The 18,783-nt window shown below is 51.0% G+C and overlaps 3 protein-coding genes across 12 annotated transcripts in view; 1 reads left to right on the plus strand and 2 right to left on the minus strand.

Annotated features, from left to right (window-relative positions):
* The window catches only part of ZMYM4 (zinc finger MYM-type containing 4), a 34,223-nt gene extending 27,166 nt beyond the window's left edge, over positions 1 to 7,057 (plus strand). For all 8 annotated transcript variants that reach the window (XM_032710205.1, XM_032710203.1, XM_032710202.1 and 5 more), the window contains 7 exons: positions 457 to 551; positions 659 to 830; positions 2,267 to 2,418; positions 2,908 to 3,019; positions 3,414 to 3,662; positions 4,295 to 4,424; positions 5,286 to 7,057. In XM_032710205.1, the coding sequence (XP_032566096.1) occupies positions 457 to 551; positions 659 to 830; positions 2,267 to 2,418; positions 2,908 to 3,019; positions 3,414 to 3,662; positions 4,295 to 4,424; positions 5,286 to 5,493 (1,118 nt within the window). In that variant the 3' untranslated portion in view covers positions 5,494 to 7,057. The remainder of the gene's footprint in view (positions 1 to 456; positions 552 to 658; positions 831 to 2,266; positions 2,419 to 2,907; positions 3,020 to 3,413; positions 3,663 to 4,294; positions 4,425 to 5,285) is intronic.
* A 3,527-nt stretch (positions 7,058 to 10,584) lies between these two features.
* Positions 10,585 to 18,422, minus strand: LOC116798087 (interferon alpha-inducible protein 27-like protein 2A). Of its 3 annotated transcripts, none has more exons than XM_032710213.1 (6): positions 18,232 to 18,421; positions 17,807 to 17,865; positions 17,149 to 17,190; positions 16,651 to 16,812; positions 16,306 to 16,407; positions 10,585 to 10,740 (listed from the first exon to the last, which is right to left on the minus strand). In XM_032710213.1, the coding sequence occupies exons 2-5, from the start codon at positions 17,808 to 17,810 to the stop codon at positions 16,319 to 16,321; spliced, it is 297 nt and encodes a 98-aa protein (XP_032566104.1). In that variant the 5' UTR covers positions 17,811 to 17,865; positions 18,232 to 18,421; the 3' UTR covers positions 10,585 to 10,740; positions 16,306 to 16,318. The 3 variants fall into 3 exon arrangements, with proteins under 3 accessions (XP_032566104.1, XP_032566105.1, XP_032566103.1); XM_032710214.1 differs by lacking the exon at positions 10,585 to 10,740 and adding an exon at positions 13,182 to 13,348 and having other exon boundaries at positions 18,232 to 18,422; XM_032710212.1 differs by lacking the exon at positions 10,585 to 10,740 and having other exon boundaries at positions 16,139 to 16,407; positions 18,232 to 18,420.
* Positions 10,705 to 14,689, minus strand: LOC116798147 (interferon alpha-inducible protein 27-like protein 2A). The gene is made up of 5 exons (XM_032710318.1): positions 14,536 to 14,689; positions 14,232 to 14,282; positions 13,735 to 13,896; positions 13,395 to 13,499; positions 10,705 to 10,785 (listed from the first exon to the last, which is right to left on the minus strand). The coding sequence occupies exons 1-5, from the start codon at positions 14,687 to 14,689 to the stop codon at positions 10,754 to 10,756; spliced, it is 504 nt and encodes a 167-aa protein (XP_032566209.1). The 3' UTR covers positions 10,705 to 10,753.
* Positions 18,423 to 18,783: the final 361 nt, after the last annotated feature.

The raw sequence follows: 18,783 nt of genomic DNA on the forward strand, positions 1-18,783 counted from the left end.
GCCTGCCTGTGTGTTTTCGTGGGGTGAAACTGGGTGTTTAAAGCTGCAGTTATTGATCAGCTCTACTAAAAATTACTACTTTAAAAATATTACTGGTATCTTTAAAGACAGCATTCTGCAGAACCCCTGACAGGAGTAGCAGGCAGCCTTGCTTGACTCCTTTGAACTCATCACTTCTGTGTCCCTGGGTGTAATCCATGTGAGTGGGGGGTAAGATCATGTTGCCTGAATAAATAAACCCACTGTTTCAGGGGGCTTTTTGCTTCTAGTGAGAATTTACTTTCTTTTTACAGAAAATGCATAGATTGCTTAGTCATTCAAATGTCAGCATTATTTGAACATACAGCTGTGATTGCCAAGTGTCAGGTGTTCCATAGTATCTCAGTGACAGTGACACTTCTACCTGGGCTGCTAAATCATGTAATTAAACTCTTCATGGTGTTGATTTGACTTCAGACTCATTTGACCCTCTCAGTAAAGGACTGGGTTTGCAGTCACGTTCGCGGGCAAGGCGGAGACACAGGGACGGCTTCCCACAGCCAAAAAGAAGGGTAAGGAAGCACTTCTGCAACTGGAATTTGAAATAATAACATCATATGCACTAATCTGAGCATCCGTGGATGAGGAGCCTGTTAAATGCTGATTGTTTTGCCTGCAGGGACGGAAGAAGTCTGTGGTTGCTGTGGAGCCCCGGAATCTCGTACAGGGCTCCTACCCCGGGTGCTCTGTGTCTGGGATGACCCTGAAGTACATGTACGGGGTAAACGCCTGGAAAAACTGGGTCCAATGGAAAAACGCACAGGAGGAACAAGGGGACCTGAAGTTTTCAGGTGAATTTGTCTCTCAGTGGAAACAGAAACACTCGTCGTGATATGTTGTTCAAGTGAAAATTAGGATTAGGTATCACTGAGGTTTGCAACATCCATGAGTGGAGAACAGATTTTGTGGAATACTGTCTTACATTTTTCCATGCATTTAAAAATCATGGCTGTTACATTGCTTTAAAAACAGGCTGTAAAACATTAGAAATGTTGGTCTTTTAACCCCCGATTTGCCTTCATTTGCACGTAGTGGTTCTTCATTTGTAGCAGAGATGCCTCTTATGCAGCTGCAGAGCTTTTCTGAGCTAGTACAGAGTCATAGATTTATCAGGCCATAATTCTAAGTTGACAGCACCAACTTGGCCCCATCCTTTTCATCTGTAGCTGGCGCACTCCCAAGGTATTTGTTTGTCAGCAGAACTGTTTGCTGTAAAATAATTGTGTGCTACAACATCAAAATCTTAGCACCTTATCTCTAGGCTTCACAGCTGGAAAGAAACATTCCAAAAGTCTGTGCTGCAACTTGCCTGAAATTAACTTCATTGCTCCTCTTGTCTCACTGGGGTGACAGATAATAATGACATAAAATGTCACTTTTATTTTTCCAATGATGGATTACTTTATTTTTTTTTCCACAAAAGCCCAGCAGTCCTGGGATTTGGCAGTGTCTGACTCCCCTTTTGCCTGGTCTCAGATCTTACATCATTGCACTGAGTTTTGTGGGCAAATTTTCAGAGTCAAGCAGAGAATTGAAGTTAGGAATAGAACTGAGCTTTTTGGGGATGGTGAGGAAGAGAGCAAACCATAATAAATACTGTGTGCAATGTAAAGAACTAAGCGTGGCAGGACTTGTATAAGAAAGATCCCAGAGGGAAAAATTCTAATTAGGATGAGATCTGCTTTTTCATCTCTCATTTGGAATTTGTGTTGCCATTACATGAGAGCAGCTGGGGTTTATTTCCCAGAAGAGGAGTAATCACATGAGTTACTGTTTTCTTCTTGTGGCTAAGGAAGTAAATATTACAGTTATTTCCAGGAAACTGTGCCCACTCCCAGAAAGATTCCCTGCTTGCTTATTCCCAAGCAGGCACTTTATTTAAAGTGTGGAGCAGCCAAGCCTGGTGATTTCATTGTAGATCATTTGATTGATTCCTGGTTGCTCTGCTTCCCTTTCCAAATCCCCCACATCTCCCATTAAACTCTTCCTTCCTTCTTCCTTTAAGAAGTCAGATTTGCTGCCCTCAATTATGTGCAGAACTATTAGGAAATGCTCAAGGCTCTCACTCCCCTGAGTCCAGCTGGAGAGGGGAAACCTCTTTGTCAGCTCATACAGGGCTGTTCATGTGTGAGAGGAGATTCAGGAGCTCTGCCTACGTGAAATAATAAGGAATGTGTGAAGGTTTAATCTGTTGAATTAATTGTTCCAATGATTTTCCTGGCCCCAGTTCATCCTGTGAAGCTCAAGGAGGACATTCTCTCGTGCACTTTTGCTGAGCTGAGCTTTGGCTTGTGCCAGTTTATTCAAGAGGTGCGGAGACCAAACGGAGAAAAATATGATCCTGACAGCATCTTATACTTGTGCCTTGGAATTCAGCAGGTAACTCCAAGGATTTGGGGGATGCTGGGAACAGACAGAACTTGCTCTGGTTATTTATGCTTTACGTCCATAGTCCCACACAGCAACTTGGGTTTTGTAGAGGAGGCAACAGTGTCTCTTTTTCGTGCTTTATTCTTTGTCTTAATTCTGTATTTTACTGATTTGTCTTGACTTTTTTATGCTTAGAGTGACCAAGTTCTTCTGTCCTTGTAGGAATGTGATGTGGGGGGCTGGATGTTTCTGCCTAGGCACAAACCTTTGGATTTGGAACCTTTTTGGTCCTATTTAATATATAGGAAAGGTTTGCTGTAGGGTGGGATGTTTTAGATCTAAAATAATTGCATGATGCTCTTCTAATATATAAAAGTTTACATGGGAGGGGTTACCCAGGGAAGACTCTCAGTGGCAAGACCTGTTGTGTCCTGAAGTATCCTCTCTGCAATGTTATTTAATCACAAACTGTGTGTCTCCCTGTTTTTTCTCTCGTAGTACCTATTTGAGAATGGTAGAATAGACAACATTTTTACTGAGCCCTATTCCAGGTTCATGATTGAACTTACAAAACTTCTGAAAATCTGGGAACCTACAATTCTTCCAAATGGTAGGGCAATTCTTTTGTTTGGTGTAGCTGCATGATGAAGCTCTGTCATAAATTAATGTTTTCTCATGCTCAGTGTTATAGGAATTACACATTTTTGGAGTTGGCTGATTGTGGTTTAATACAGTGAAATTAGAACTTAGTGAGGATCTGCTGGTGTCTGCAGTGTTCCTTTGTATCCTTCCCTTCAGGTGTTGGAACATCATGCTGTTCCACAGCTTGGTTCTCCATGTCCCTCCTGTGTTTCTGCATAGAGAATTCTGATTTTATTGGATTAAAATTGCTTACAATAGGTGTGAATTTGGCCTGATATAGGGTTCATCAGTATAGGTTGGCTGAAAGAGGACTTCAAAGCATAAATAACTATTTTCTTTCTTTATTTGCCCGTTCTTTCCAGGTTATATGTTCTCAAGAATTGAAGAGGAACACTTGTGGGAGTGTAAGCAGCTGGGTGCATATTCCCCCATCGTTTTGTTGAACACCCTTCTATTCTTCAACACCAAATACTTCCAACTAAAGAATGTCAGTGAGCACCTGAAACTGTCCTTTGCCCATGTTATGAGGCGCACCCGAACTCTGAAGTATAATACTAAGATGACATATTTACGTTTTTTCCCACCCTTTCAAAAACAAGAGGTAGAATCAGGTGAGTGCTCTCTGACCATCGGGGTTTGGGCAATCAGGTTTGTGTTGTCTGGATCACAGAATTCATTGTGTTGTCTGGTTCTTTTTTAAAAAGGGCTGGGGAGAAAAAAATGTGTTATTCAGTAAGCAGAGCTATGCATATGCTGTTCTCCTGGACATTTCCAGTATTTTTCACTGGTTTAATAGTATTTTATAGCATCCTTGACTTGCATGAAGTTTTATTAACTACTGCATGAGTTAAAGGCCTCTTCTGAAGTCCTTTTCTCAGCACTTCCATATTCTCGAGGTTTCAAGGTCCAGACCCTCACTGTGCCTTTTTAATTCCCAGATTTGTCCTGGGTCTGTGTTGGGAACAGACCTGGCAGCCCCAAATGAGAACAGCAGTTAGGGGCTTGCACACGAGCAGGGACTCTCCTCTTGACCTCAGAGGCAAAGACAGATTTTTGTTCTCAGTTAATTTTGGTATTTGGGAAAGGGAAGTGTTTGATCCTATGAACCTCTTCAGTTCATAGTTCCAGTGTGTCTTTGGGTGGTGCAGAGTCACCCCTGGGTGCTGGGCTCAGAGACCTGGGCTGCTTCCTGAGGGTGCTGCTTTTGCACTGAACTTCTGTGATGCCACTTTTGTGTATCCAGATAAATTATCTGTAGGCAAAAGGAAACGCAGTGAAGATGAGGAGAGTCCAACAGCAGTGGAGATGGCTGAGAACACAGAAAACCCCCTGCGGTGTCCAGTCCGACTTTATGAATTCTACTTATCAAAATGGTGAGTGACAGAACCCGATCTTTGCTCTGTGTGTAGATTAGAACAGGCATTTGGGCAAGGAGCCCACCCAGACCTTCTGTGCCTGTGCTGTGGCTCCTCTCTCCAATTGCTGATCCTCGGTGTGAGCAGAACCATCCTGACAGGAATTCCAGCAGCAGCCCTGCTGTGACCCCCAAATAGGTATTTTTTGTTACTGGTGTTGAGTCAAGAGTGGACTTAACAGGGAGAGATGTATCCTTTAAACAAATAAATTCTTGGTGTAAATGTAAACTGGGGGGCATTACTGCAGTGCCCATGGCATTCTTTCCCTGAATTCCCAGTCTCCTTCTTTTGAGGAGATTGTAACTAATACCCCAACATCATAATTCCTGTGAAAGAGGGAGGAAGGAGTGTGAATTAAGTAAAACTCCTGATAACTCTTGCCTGTTGAGATATGAGATTAACTTGTATTTAGGAGTTAGAAAGAAGGCTATAGCAAGGACATAGATATAAATCAATTCTGGAATCCTAGAACCATTTTCATTCAGAGATTGGATGTCAAATGCATCAGTCAATCATCCCATTGCCAGTGCCATTCATTGGATTACACCCTGATCAAAGAACCATTGCTGTAAAAAAGTCACTCTGATTTTCTTTGTTTCTTTATGACCAACTAATGCTGAGAGGCTGGGAAACAATTTAACTGTTCCCTAAGTGGAATGAGGGAGACCGTCTAAGAAAAAGATACAAATTACGCTGTTTAAATTGTAATTTTGTCTCAACGTAGCTTTGATTTCCCTGCTGGTTCTCTTTAAATTTTTCATGAGTAAGGCTGTGAACGCAGCCCAGTGTTCCTAAAGCTTCCTCTCTTTCCGTTGGCAGCTCTGAAAGCGTGAAGCAGAGGAGTGATGTGTTCTACCTGCAGCCCGAGCGCTCCTGTGTCCCCAACAGCCCCATGTGGTATTCCACACTGCCCATAGACCCAGGAACCTTGGACATCATGTTAACTCGGATTCTTATGGTGAGGGAGGTACATGAAGAACTTGCCAAAGTCAAATCAGAGGACTCTGACATTGAGTTATCAGACTAACCGAAGCGGGGTATTTTCCTTTGAATACACATCAGAAGCACCAAAATGTGAATACGTCCAGCCTTTGGAAAATGTGTATCAAATAGGCCAAGAAAATGTCACCTACAGGCAGATTTTGTACCACAGTGGATGTACAAACTGGAACTGGAAGGAAGCAAGCTGTGTAAGCTGCAAAACCCGACGTCCTGTGGCACCGAGCAATCCTCGGAACAAATCCAAGTGGAACTCACCTATTGGAGTGGTGCATAAATCCTTTATCTGTTTAGGATTTTTTAAAAGTTGTGAGATATTTTTAAGGCAAATGGTTGTGTAAAATGTCCCCTCACACTGTTGGGCACGGAGAGCTTGACTGTGGCTCAGGTGACTGCCCAGCCTGCTGGCTGGCAGTCCTTGCTGCCAGAGAACACGAGGATCTTCCCAAGGATCCGAGAGAAAGGGGTGAGGTTTAGACAAACAGACACCTTCCGTTATAAATACACCTACACATACACTCTTATAGTTTTTTTTTTTAATCTGGGATCAAGTGTTAGGAAGGCAGGAGCCACTGGCCATCCAAATGGACAACTCTGGCTGCCGTGGGATGGTCGCAGGAGGCCAGACTCCTGCTCTCACTCCGGGCTCTCCTCTGCTGGAAGAGGTGCTGTAGGTCAGATTTGGAGGATGGACAGCAGGTGATCCTGGGCCCTGTGCAGTCCCTTCCCCAGCCCAGGAGCTCTGCACTCTGTCCTTGCAGTCCAGCCAATCCTGTGGTGCACAGAAGGTTTTTTTCCCTTAAGGCAGCTTTTCCTTTCTCCTCTTTCCCTCCTCCTGCTGTTTGGGTTATTTTGTGAGGTGAATCCGGAGAGGGCTTTGTCATTTCAAACAGAAATACACACACACTCTTTCTCTTTCCACCTTTGCAACACGGGCAGTGTTGTGCAAAGGATGCAGTATTACTTCTGACACCGGAACTGTGGTAGAAAATAACCATGTGTGTTTTTTTTCCCACCCCACCCAAAGAGTTTTAGTCATAGTGTTGGAAATTGAAAGAGATTTTTTTAAGGCTTGGCTGTTACTGAGTCTTTTAGAAGAGAAAAGCTCCCACGTGGTGTTTAGAGGACAGGACATTATCAGATACTCTCTGTAGCTCTGTTTTCTCAAGCTCTAGACGTGTGTTTCTGATGACCAGTGATCACAAATTCATTGGAAACCCAAACTATTTTTAAAGAAGAGAATTGTATGGTTTTTATCTAGCTCTGGTCGGTTATCCATCTTCTGTAACAGGGGTCTGATATTTGAGCTTGTCACTAAAGTTTCAAGAGAAAAAAAAAATCAACAGCCTTGAATTATATTTCCTTTTTTTTTGTTTTGTTTTGTTTTGGTTGGTTGGGTTTTTTTTGTTTTTTAATTATTTTTTTAGCAGTTACGAAAGTAATTTAACAAAAATAAAATCAGAAAGTAGTCTATTGACGTTGTGTACTCGGTAGTCCTGTCCCTGCCTGTAACAGATTTCACTGATGTATTTTTTAATACAGAAAATTATGTGAAAAGTAAAACCTGCCCCTGATTCTGTCTGATCAAAGCCCATCTGTGTCTGTCATTTCTGAGCAAAGGTCCTGCTTTGTCCCTGGCCTGGCAGTGCCAGGGGAGATGTTTGGGATGCTCAGGGATGCTCCTGTGGGCTCCATCCTTGTTCCAGGAGCACTGACCTGGCCCTCCCTGTAGTTACAGTGAACAGTGAAATAGCAGGCACAGTGCTGTGGATTGGGATGGTGGATAGAACATTCCAGGGAAAACAAAGTCATTCTGGAGGGCATTAAAGGCCCGAGGTGTGTGTGCTGCACACGGGTGTGCCCAGAGCCTCCGTGTCCATAGGAGAGGGGGAGCCTCCAGGAATCCCTGTGTTTCCTGGGCAGCCCCTCCACAAGTGCAGCTGTTGGGGCTGCAGCAAACTGCCCCTGGCTGCTCCCTCCTTCCCTGACCCCCTGGAATGAGCAAGGGAGCCGTGAGGACACAGGCTGTGGGGAAGGCAGGCTTTCCTCGGGTGGGGATGGTCTGAAAAATAATCCCACAGCTGAGTGTCCCCTTAAGAGACATTAACAGAAACATTCCCATAGAGTAAACGTAGGATATTTGTACCTTACAAGTAAAAACACTTCTTCCTTCCTCTGAAGACTCTCACTGTTTCTTGTCTGGGAACACTTTCATTTAGGTTAATTTTTTCCAGGTGCTTTGAATGAAAGCTGTTTCCCTTTCGATTCTCTCAGCAAGGAAAGTGAAATCACTTGGAGACTTACGGGCTGAAAACAAAGTTGTTTAACATTGTATAAAACTCTTTTTACCTGGTGGCTCTGAGATAAGGAACGTTTCAGTGCAGTTTTATGGTAATAATTAACACAAGTAGTTTCACTTTCACTGCTGTTTGGAGGCCCTTTGGCAATGATTGGCCTTGTCCAGGGTCAGCCTGGGCTTTTTTTGCCTCCTAAGGGATTTCTTGTCAGCTCGAATTCACACTGATTACAGGAAGGATTACCTTGAGGGATTAAAATATACCTGTAGATCGTACACACAGGCTCAAAGTTCTGAACACAAACTTCCTTATAAGCAACATTTCTGACTCGGTTGCTGAGTGCACAACACGGTCTACTGAAATAGTTTTTTAATATGAGAAAAATGCTGATGTAGTCTCAGTGTGGACAGAGAAGAAGCAAAGATGGGTGTGAGAAAGAAATACCAAAAGTTCCTGCCCTCAGGGTGCCAGCAGGTCCCGCTGTGGGAGGTGCTCTGACAAACCTGCTGCTCCAGGTTTTGAACCTCCTGGCTTTGGTTCACAAAAGCAGGAAACTGGGGGTGCTTTGAAAGCCACAGAATTAAGTGCAAAAGGAAGTTATATTGTCTTAGGAATTGTTCTGCCAAATACTGCTCTGAAAGATGCCCTTGGATTTCTCTGGAATAGTCTCCAGCTCCTCAGAGACTTTAAATCAGTAGCAAAGTCCCTCGTGCCCCGTGTGTGCTCTGCAGCAGGAGCTCCCTCGGTGCCGCTGCATGCCAGGGTCACAGAGGTGGCTGAATGTGCAATAAAGTCCTTGTTTTTTTGATAACAGGCCCAGTAGGTCTCCTCAGTCCCCTGAGCAGTAGTTTCACTGTTGCCTTAACAAACGAACTGGAACAAATGCTCGTGTGTCGAATGCTTGTGGAGCTCGTAACCCCTGGGTGAGGTTGGAGATTGGCTCCCCTCGGCACAAACAGGTTCCTCCCCAATTTTTCTTCAATGTATCATCCATTTTAAACATTTCAGAGGCAAAATTAAGATATTCTGTCTTTAACAAAGAGCTGCTCCCTGGCATTGCAGACCCTGAACATCATCAGCCTTGCGATGCCTGAATGGTTTTGCACAATTGTGTTTGTTACTCACTTGACTCCAGCCCTTTTTTTTTAGGTGGATTTTTTAACTAAGGAAGAAATTACTGAGTCTGACCACTGGCACAAACAGTCCCTCTAACTTCATCCCGTGGCACCTGGCTGAGCTGTGAGAACTTGCCTTTTTCTCTTGAGTTTCCCCACCACACTCCCAAAATGCTTTCCAGGACGTTTCTATTGTGTTGTACTTTCTGAGGGAACAATTTTGGACATCCCAGGAAGAGTAAGTGGCAGAGGAGCCCTTGCAGGGTGCTGAGAAGGTGCTTTGGGTAGGCAGGTCATTGATAGTATGTGGCAAAAAACTCATATAAATATTGAAGTGTCTGGGATTCATAGTTTTATATTCAAAACATCTCGCCCTGGAGGTCCTTGGTGCTCAGCCACTGGCACTGGTGCTGGCTCTGCTCCAGGGAGTGTTGCACAGTTGTAGAAGGGTTTTTAAAGTCATGAAGTCTCAAAGGAACTCTGGCAGCTTGGATTCTCCTAACCACAAAACTCAAATGTCCACTGGACATCACATTCACTAAGCTGATGGATTTTCAGCAGAGATTCGGCTTTTATTAAAGAAACAAAACCTGAGTTACCTGACTGTCACCTACCAGGAGGGAAAAGGGAATTTAGGACAATGAAACAGTGAAGTTAGACAGAGCATCACACCCCAAATCCCAAAATGCATCCCAAGGGCACGATTTTAATCCTGGTAGATCAATGTGGATGTGGGTGGGATGAGTCACCCCAGGTTGGTTAACTCTTGGTTCTTAGTCAATGAAGGGGCTTGGACCTGCAAGTCCTGGACTTTTTATCCTCTCTCCTGCATATTTGTAACACAAAAAGCCAGAACTATTTGAAAAGGTCTTTTTGAGCTGCTGGGAGCCAGGCAGCTGCTTTGGAGAGGAGGGTGAGGGTGATGGCCCCTGACCTTTCTCCCCAGTTAAACCACTCACCCATCACCCAACCCAGGCTCCAGCATCCACTTCCCTGTTGGATTCACTGGTGTTGGATCAATGATGCCTCATGTCTCATCCCTTCCAATCTGCACCTGGGTTGTACATCTGTAAATTGGCAGGACTTTCCTACCTCGTTTTGGGCATTATGAGGCAGAATTCCATAGGATGCTTTGCAGCCCCATGATGAAAGGTGCTATATAACTGCAAAGTGTTACTTCAAAAGATGTAACTAGGTCACCAGTGCATCATAACCTATATTAAAAGGACTTTTTCTTATATGAGAATTTATAGAGTTCAATGTATGGTAATAATAAGTGAATTATTGAGACCCCCAGAATAGTTTTTGTTTCAGTTGTATCTGTACTCTGGAAAAGTGATTAAAAACCTTTAACCTTACTAGAAGAGTGCATCCTCCTTTCCTGTATGATGTTGGAATCTAAGTTTAAAAGCAGAATCTCACAGATTTCGGGTGGGGAGGGCTGAGTTGGTTTTAATCCAGTGTTACAATTGCAGCTGCAGACCTGCACAGCAACACTTGGTCCTTCCCACGTGGCGTTTGGCAGCTCACACTCAGTTCTACTCCTCTGGGATGGGCTGTAGGTACAAACCTGCCCCAGACTCAGGGCAGGGGAACTGCTGGTACAGGTCAGTCCTTGGGCCCAAATGTGACCTGTGTTCTCTCACCCTCGAGTGGCACCATCACCCAAGAGCCCCAGTAACACAGAAACACCATCTCTGCTGCAGGCAAAGCACCTTTATTGGATTCAGGGCACTCATTCCTCAGGGGAATTCAAAGCTTTTGCAAGGGTGGGGTCTGTGGAGGCTTCCCAGCACGTGCCACGCTGCCTGGCAACACCTCAGGATCAGCACCTCTCTTGGGTTCTGCATCTGCAGCTGCTGCCTCCTTGGGTTTGTCACCTGGAGTTACTTTCTTTGGGTTTGTCACCTGGAGTTAACTTTTCTTGGGTTTGTCACTTGGAGTCTTCCTCCAGGGCAGCAAGGCACCGACTGCTGCCCTGAGTGACCCCAAGGCACTTGTCACAAGTTTGGCACCAAGAGATAAACCTGCAGCTCCTGCCAAGACAGATGGAAGAGTGATGTCCCAGCATCATCAAGGCTGCCTGCTGGGGGACTGGGCACAGGGCAGGGGCAGCCAAGGAATTCTCCTGGGCAGGGGGAGCCTGGAGAGTTCAGAGCGATTCCAACCCATGACACCTCAAGGGGCTGGTTTGGCCCTACAGCAAGGCCAGGGTATAACCCCGTGTTCCTGAGGGCATGAACCCAGTGCAGCCCAGCTGCCCTGCCCTCCCCACTCACCAATGGACTGCAGCACAGCCACGGTGCTGCCGGCTGCCACTCCACCTCCGTTGGCGATGGCTGCTGTTAACACAATTTTGGCAGCGATGGATCCAACAGCGATGGGGCCTGCGGTGAACCCCATTGCAGAAATGACAGCCGGGATGGCAACCAGTGCCACTCCTGCAGGCAGGACACCACAGCATTAGGGTGCTCTCTGTGCCCCACACCTCCCCCTGCCACCAGCACCCCAGAACCAGCCTCCCCAAAAGGACCGAGGGGTCAGAGTGGGGAGCGAGGGCTGTGGGGTGCAGGGACACCCCACCCTGGGCAGGACAGGAACAGTGGGCAGGGCTGCAGCACTGATTCCAGGCCAGTGCTGCCCCCTCCTCCACAGCAGCACCCCAATTCTCCCCGACACTCCCAGCCCCAGCCCAGCCCAGTCCCTACACCCAGACGGGGCTGGCACTGGGCAGTGAACCCGAGCACTGCTCAGCCAGTGACAGACCTTTAACTGCCCCAATTGCGGCTCCAATGGCGGCTCTTTCGGCAATTGTTTTCCATCCTAAGAAGGAAAATGACAGGAGGGCAGTAAAGCTTGTCCCAGACTGATCTCAGTGCCCTGTGCCAGGCAGGGCAGGGGGTGGGAGCAGCAGCTCCCCCAGACCCCCCTGCATTCAGCTCACCCCGGCCCCTGCACATCCCACTGCCCACAGACACCCTGCCCTGCCCTGCCCAATGCATCCCACTGACCCAGAGCAGCACAGAACACACAGCCCGTGTCAGCCCAGTGTGTCACCTGTCACCAGCACAAGGTGAATCAAACACAGTTTACAACAAACTCAGTCACCACCTTGCCAGCCCCTCGCTGTGCTCCAGCACATCCCCAGCTGTCAAGAGGACACCTGAGTCACTGGGGATCTGTGGGGGCTTCCCAGCACCTGCCAGGCTGCCTGGGAGAGACCTTGGGATCAGGCACCTACCTGGATTCTCTTGGGTTTGTTACCTGGAATATTGTTATCCTCATCTTTTCCACCTGGATTATTGCCACCAGGATTGTTGTTATCCCCAGGATTGCCACCTGGACTAGTCTTCTTGGGTTCCCCATCTCTACTCTTGTTTTCCTCCTCAAATTCCTCATCTGGAGTTGTCTCCTCCTTGGGTTCCTCATCTGGAGTTGGCATCCTCTCAGATATCTTGGCACCGTTTGCTGCACCGAGTGTCACCAGGGTAGATGTCAGCCTGATTTTGGCCCTAAGAGAGAAACCTGCAGTTCCAGGCCAGTGCTGCCCCTCCCTCACACCAACATTCCAACTCTCCCTGGCCAAATCCCCCAGCACCAGACAGGGCTGGGTGCAGGCAGTGAACCCGAGTGCCAGACCCTCACCTGCTCCAATCGGGGCTCCTCTGCCTCTGTGTCTCACGGGAAGACTGAAACTGAAACAGTAGGAGGGCAGGTAGGAAACTGAGCCTGGGAGGAGCCCAGCGCCCTTTGCCAGGCAGGGCAAGGGCACAGTGCCAGCAGCAGCTCTCCCAGCCACGTCCCCCTCCTTCACCTTTCCCCTGGCCCCGCAGACCCCCGGGAACAGACCACTGATGGCACCGGCCCCGCTGCCCCCCTGCCCAGGAGGAGAGGGGAGAAGGGACACACTCGGGGTCCCCGTGTCCCCCACGCTGTCCCTCTGCAGGGGCCGTGCCCCCGACCACACCAGCCACCCAACTTACCCATGGTGGGCTGGCCTGGAGTGAGAGCTGTGCCGGGTGTGCTCTGAGCTGGGACCTTCCTTTGGGCACAAACCGACTGTACCATGGTCACCAGGCTCCTGCCAGCCACCCACCCACCATGGGCCTGGGCCACACACCTCCATCTGGCAGACACGGATCTGGCTGCACTTCTGCTCTGCTGAAGCCCAGAGAGGCAGCAGGGTTAGTGGCACCACAGGTGCAGGAGTCCTGGGTCACAGAGCAGCAGCGGTGACGTCCTGCAGGCACCCGTGTGTCCCCAGGCTGCAAATCCCTCAGCCCCAGTAACACAGACACACCATCTCTGCTGCAGGCAAAGCAACTTTATTGGCTTCAGGGCACTCATTGCACAGGGGAATTCACAGCTTTTGAGAGGGTGGGGTCTGTGGAGGTTTCCCAGCATCTGCCACACTGCCTGGCAACACCTCAGGATCAGCACCTCTCTTGGGTTCCGCATCTGGAGCTGCTGCCTCCTTGGGTTTGTCACCTGGAGTTACTTTTCCTTTGGTTTGTCACTTGGAATCTTCTTCCTCAAGGGCAGCGAGGCACCAGCTGCTGCCCCGAGTGACCCCAAGGCACTTGTCAGCCCAAGTTTGGCACCAAGAGAGAAACCTGCAGCTCCTGCCAAGACAGATGGAAGAGTGATGTCCCAGTACCATCAAGGCTGCCTGCTGGGGGACTGGGCACGGGGCAGGGACAGCCAAGGAATTCTCCTGGCCAGGGGGAACCATGGAGCGATTCCAACCCGTGACAGCTCAAGGGGCTGGTTTGGCCCTACAGCAAGGCCAGGGTATAACCCCGTGTTCCTGAGGGCATGAACCCAGTGCAGCCCAGCTGCCCTGCCCTCCCCACTCACCAATGGACTGCAGCACAGCCACGGTGCTGCCGGCTGCCACTCCACCTCCGTTGGCGATGGCAGCTGCCGACATCATCTTGGCAGCGATGGATCCAGCGGCGATGCCGCCTGCGGTGAACCCCAGCCCAGCAATGCACGCTGGGATGGCAACCAGTGCCACTCCTGCAGGCAGGACACCGCAGCATTAGGGTGCTCGCTGTGCCCCACACCTCCCCCTGCCACCAGCTCCCCAGAACCAGCCTCCCCAAAAGGACCGAGGGGTCAGAGTGGGGAGCGAGGGCTGTGGGGTGCAGGGACACCCCACCCTGGGCAGGACAGGAACACTGGGCAGGGTTGCAGCACTGATTCCAGGCCAGTGTTGCCCCCTCTTCCACAGCAGCACCCCAATTCTCCCCAGCACTCCCAGCCCCAGCCCAGCCCAGTCCCCACACCCAGACGGGGCTGGCACTGGGCAGTGAACCCGAGCACTGCTCAGCCACTGCCAGACCCTCACTCACCTGCTCCAATTGCAGCTCCAATTGCAGCTCTTTGGGCTCTCTTTTTCCATCCTAAGAAGGAAAATGACAGGAGGGCAGTAAAGCTTGTCCCAGGCCAAGCCCAATACCCTGTGCCAGGCAGAGCAGGGCAGGGGGTGGGAGCAGCAGCTCCCCCCAGACCCCCCTGCATTCAGCTCACCCCGGCCCCTGCACATCCCACTGCCCACAGACACCCTGCCCCACCCTGCCTTGCCCTGCCCAATACACCCCACTGACCCAGAACACACAGCCCGTGTCAGCTATACTGGAATACTATTACCCTCACCTTTGCCACCAGAACTATTGTTATTTCCAGGTTTGCTGCCTGGTCTAGTCTTCTTGGGTTCCCCATCCGTACTCTTGTTCTCCTCCTCAGATTCCTCATCTGAAGTTGTCTCCTTCTTGGGCTCCTCATCCACAGTCGGCTTCCTCTTGGGCATCTTGGCACCGTTTGCTGCACCGAGTGTCACCAGGGTAGATGTCAGCCCGATTTTGGCCCTAAGAGAGAAACCTGTTGTTCCAGGCCAGTGCTGCCCCTCCCTCACACCAACATTCCAAGTCTCCCCGGCCCGGCCGGGTCCCCCATGGCCAGACAGGGCTGGGACGGGGCAGTGAATTCCAGCGCCAGCCCTTCACCTGCTCTGGCTGCAGCTCCAGCGGCGGCTCCGTTGCCTCTGTGTCTCACGGTTAAGAGGGAAAAAGGCAGGAGGGCAGGAGGGAGAAGGCGGACACGAAAAGGAAGAGGACAGGGCAGGTGGGAGAGGGTCGGGAACAGCGCTCACCTGCCCGCCGCACCCCGCGGGACCGGATCAGGGCAGGTGCTCGCCCTGGGCGTGTCCCGTCCCACCCACACCCGGCGCATCCCGGGGAGGGGCAGAGGACTGCGCTGGAAAGTCTTAGTCTGGGGGCTCAGATACAGCGAGAGGAGCACGGGAGAGAGGTGGGTGTTCCAGTGGAGGGTCCCGGCCGAGGTGCAGGGGGTCGCAGCAGGGGTCTGTTTGGGAAGAGAAACACCACCACTCTAAGCACGCCCTGCTTCCTCCTTCTCCCCGCCTCAGCTTTATTTGCTGAGCGTGATGTCATATGATCTGGAACATCCCTTTGGTCACTTGTGGTCAGCTGTCCCTGCTGTGTCTCCTCCCGATTTCCCATGCTCCCTCAAAATCCTCCCCAGCCTGGTGGTACGTGGAGCATAAAAGAACTGCCCAGCAACAACAAAACGTCTCTGTGTCATCAACCCTATGTTTAGCACAAATCCCAAACACAGATCCAGACCAGCCACTGGAAAAAAAAATAACTCGACCCCAGCCCAAACCAGCACAGTGGCCAGCAGGGCAGTCCCCACAGTTGTGAGGAGACCTGTTGCCTCTGAGGAAAAGGAGGAGAAATCAGCCTGAGACCCCCAGCCTGGCCCAAGCATGGACCCCACACTACCCCATTGCCTGGGGGAGCACCCCAAGGAGGAGCAGCCCCCCCAGACCTCACCTCCCAGCTGCCATTGGGCATCCCCATACCCAGGCCAAGGCAGGGAGTGGGGTCACACTGGGCACCCCTGAGTGGGTGGGACTCTGAGGGTCCCGGTCCCCATGGCCACCCCAGGCCCTGGGCACACTGCTGGCACTGCCTGGGGAGGCCAGAGCACTGAGGTGACCTCATGGGCACAAACCAACTGTGCCATGGCCACCAGGCTCCTGCCAGCCACCCACCCACCATGGGCCTGGGCCACACACCAACCATGGGGCTGGCTGCACTTCCTGCTCTGCTGAAGCCCAGAGAGGCAGCAGGGTTAGTGGCACCACAGCTGTAGGAGTCCAGGGTCACAGAGCAGCAGTGGTCACATCCTGCAGGCACCCATGTGTCCCCACCCCCAGTAACACAGACACACCATCTCTGCTGCAGGCAAAGCAACTTTATTGGCTTGAGGGTACTCATTGCTCAGAGGAATCCAAAGCTTCTGAGAGGGTGGGGTCTGTGGAGGCTTCCCATCACGTGCCACGCTGCCTGGCAACACCTCAGGATCAGCACCTCTCTTGGATTCCGCATCTGGAGCTGCTGCCTCCTTGGGTTTGTCAACTGACGATTTTCTCTACCAGGGCACCAGCTGCTGCCCCGATTGACCCCAGCCCAACTTCAGCACCAAGAGATAAACCTGCAGCTCCTGCCAAGACAGATGGAAGAGTGATGTCCCAGCATCATCAAGGCTGCCTGCTGGGGGACTGGGCACGGGGCAAGGACAGCCAAGGAATTCTCCTGGCCAGGGGGAGCCTGGAGAGTTCAGAGCGATTCCAACCCGTGACAGCTCAAGGGGCTGGTTTGGCCCTACAGCAAGGCCAGGGTATAAGCCCGTGTTCCTGAGGGCATGAACCCAGTGCAGCCCAGCTGCCCTGCCCTCCCCACTCACCAATGGACTGCAGCACAGCCACGGTGCTGCCGGCTGCCACTCCACCTCCGTTGGCGATGGCAGCTGCCGACATCATCTTGGCAGCGATGGATCCAGCGGCGATGCCGCCTGCGGTGAACCCCAGCCCAGCAACGACAGCCGGGGCGGCAACCAGTGCCACTCCTGTAGGGAGGACACCACAGTATTAGGGTGCTCTCTGTCACCCCACACCTCCCCCTGCCACCAGCTCCCCAGAACCAGCCTCCCCAAAAGGACCGAGGGGTCAGAGTGGGGAGCGAGGGCTGTGGGGTGCAGGGACACCCCACCCTGGGCAGGACAGGAACACTGGGCAGGGCTGCAGCACTGATTCCAGGCCAGTGCTGCCCCCTCCTCCACAGCAGCACCCCAATTCTCCCCAGCACTCCCAGCCCCAGCCCAGCCCAGTCCCCACACCCAGACGGGGCTGGCACTGGGCAGTGAACCTGAGCACTGCTCAGCCACTGCCAGACCCTCACTCACCTGCTCCGACTGCAGCTCCAAGGGCTTCAGCTATTCCCCATACTAAGAAGGAAAATGACAGGAGGGCAGTAAAGCTTGTCCCAGACTGATCTCAGTGCCCTGTGCCAGGCAGGGCAGGGGGTGGGAGCAGCAGCTCCCCCAGACCCCCCTGCATTCAGCTCACCCCGGCCCCTGCACATCCCACTGCCCACAGACACCCTGCCCTGCCCTGCCCAATGCAACCCACTGACCCAGAACAGCACAGAACACACAGCCCGTGTCAGCCCAGTGTGTCACCTGTCACCAGCACAAGGTGAATCAAACACAGTTTAGAACAAGCTCAGTCACCACCTTGCCAGCCCCTCGCTGTGCTCCAGCACATCCCCAGCTGTCAAGAGGGCAGCTGAGTCACTGGGGATCTGTGTGGGCTTCCCAGCACCTGCCAGGCTGCCTGGGAGAGACCTTGGGATCAGGCATCTGCCTGGATTCTCTTGGGTTTGTTACCTGGACTATTGTTATCAGCTGCCCCTCACCCTGAGAACCGACCACTGATGGCACTGGCCCCGCTGCCCCCCGCCCGGGAGGAGAGGGGAGAAGGGACACACTCGGGGTCCTCGTGTCCCCCACGCTGTCCCTCTGCAGAAGCCGTGCCCCCGACCCCACCAGCCACCCAACTTACCCATGGTGGGCTGGCCTGGAGGGGGAGCTGTGCCGGGTGTGCTCTGAGCTGGGACCTTCCTTTGGGGAGCAAGAACAGGGCGGTGAGCAGGGCTGGAGGGGCTTTGCTGTCCTGCACGAACAGCCCCAGTCACCCCCTTCCCACCCCGGAGCCCCCGGCCACCCCACAAAAGCAGAGACCCCCAGACCCATTTCTTCCCCGCCCAGCGCTCTCTGGCTGCTCTGCCAGTCCAGCGGGGTGAGCAGCCGCTCGTTTTTGCCCCCCCCCCCTTCAGATAAGGGGTGCTGTCCCCAAACACCCATCGCGGGACTCCGACCCCCCACACCACCCACCTGTGCCCTGAGGGGCAAAGTGCTGCTGGAAAGGTCCCCCCAGGGGATGTCGGGGAACCGCTCGCTGCCCTTTGCTCTCTGTATCAGCGTTACCTTTTGATGCTGCTGGAGCGGGGCTGTTCCCGGGTGTTATAAACGAAGCTGGTAACCAAGGATTCTTAGCAGCAAGGCTGTTTATTCGATAAGGAATGAGTAAAACAGTCCTGGGTGCAAAAGGGAACCTCAGCTTCACCAGCACACACTTCACAGAGGGCTTCGCAGCGCTTTTATACGTTTGTTCAGGAAAGTTACCGCCCAGTTTCGTTTCTGGGTTGTGACGTCACTTTCGTTTCTCAGACTCATGTTCTTTTATTGGTGGTTTTAGGTGTCCCTCTGGAGTTGAGGGACAAAAGCTCAAGTCTTCTCTTTCTTGTCCTTTGATAACCTCTTTCTTTACACGTTCATATTTACCCGTTACATACATAAGCGGTATATTTTCAAGTCTTATTTGCCTATAGTGATATATGTTTGTCAAAAGCATAATTGCATAAGCATATTTAGCGGCACATTTCCATCGCATATTTGGCGGTTTGAATAAACACTCTTTATTGACACGAATCATCGCACAATTCCTCACACGGGGGTCAGATCCTCGGGCTTCCCCCA

The sequence above is a fragment of the Chiroxiphia lanceolata genome, chromosome 24 (genome assembly GCF_009829145.1).
Source record: "Chiroxiphia lanceolata isolate bChiLan1 chromosome 24, bChiLan1.pri, whole genome shotgun sequence".
Lineage (NCBI taxonomy): Eukaryota > Metazoa > Chordata > Aves > Passeriformes > Pipridae > Chiroxiphia > Chiroxiphia lanceolata.

Bases quoted from the DNA above. Each gene is read 5' to 3' on its own strand.
- LOC116798147 (XM_032710318.1), bottom strand. From the start codon at position 14,689: ATGCCCAAGAGGAAGCCGACTGTGGATGAGGAGCCCAAGAAGGAGACA. The intron at 14,283-14,535 runs GTGAGGGTAATA...TTTCCTTCTTAG, and splicing joins CAATAGTTCTGGTGGCAAAG to GATGGAAAAAGAGAGCCCAA. The intron at 13,500-13,734 runs GTGAGTGGGGAG...CTGTCTTGGCAG, and splicing joins GGCTGTGCTGCAGTCCATTG to GAGCTGCAGGTTTCTCTCTT.
- LOC116798087 (XM_032710213.1), bottom strand. The intron at 16,813-17,148 runs GTGAGTGAGGGT...TCCTCCCTACAG, and splicing joins TGGAGCTGCAGTCGGAGCAG to GAGTGGCACTGGTTGCCGCC. The intron at 16,408-16,650 runs GTGAGTGGGGAG...CTGTCTTGGCAG, and splicing joins GGCTGTGCTGCAGTCCATTG to GAGCTGCAGGTTTATCTCTT.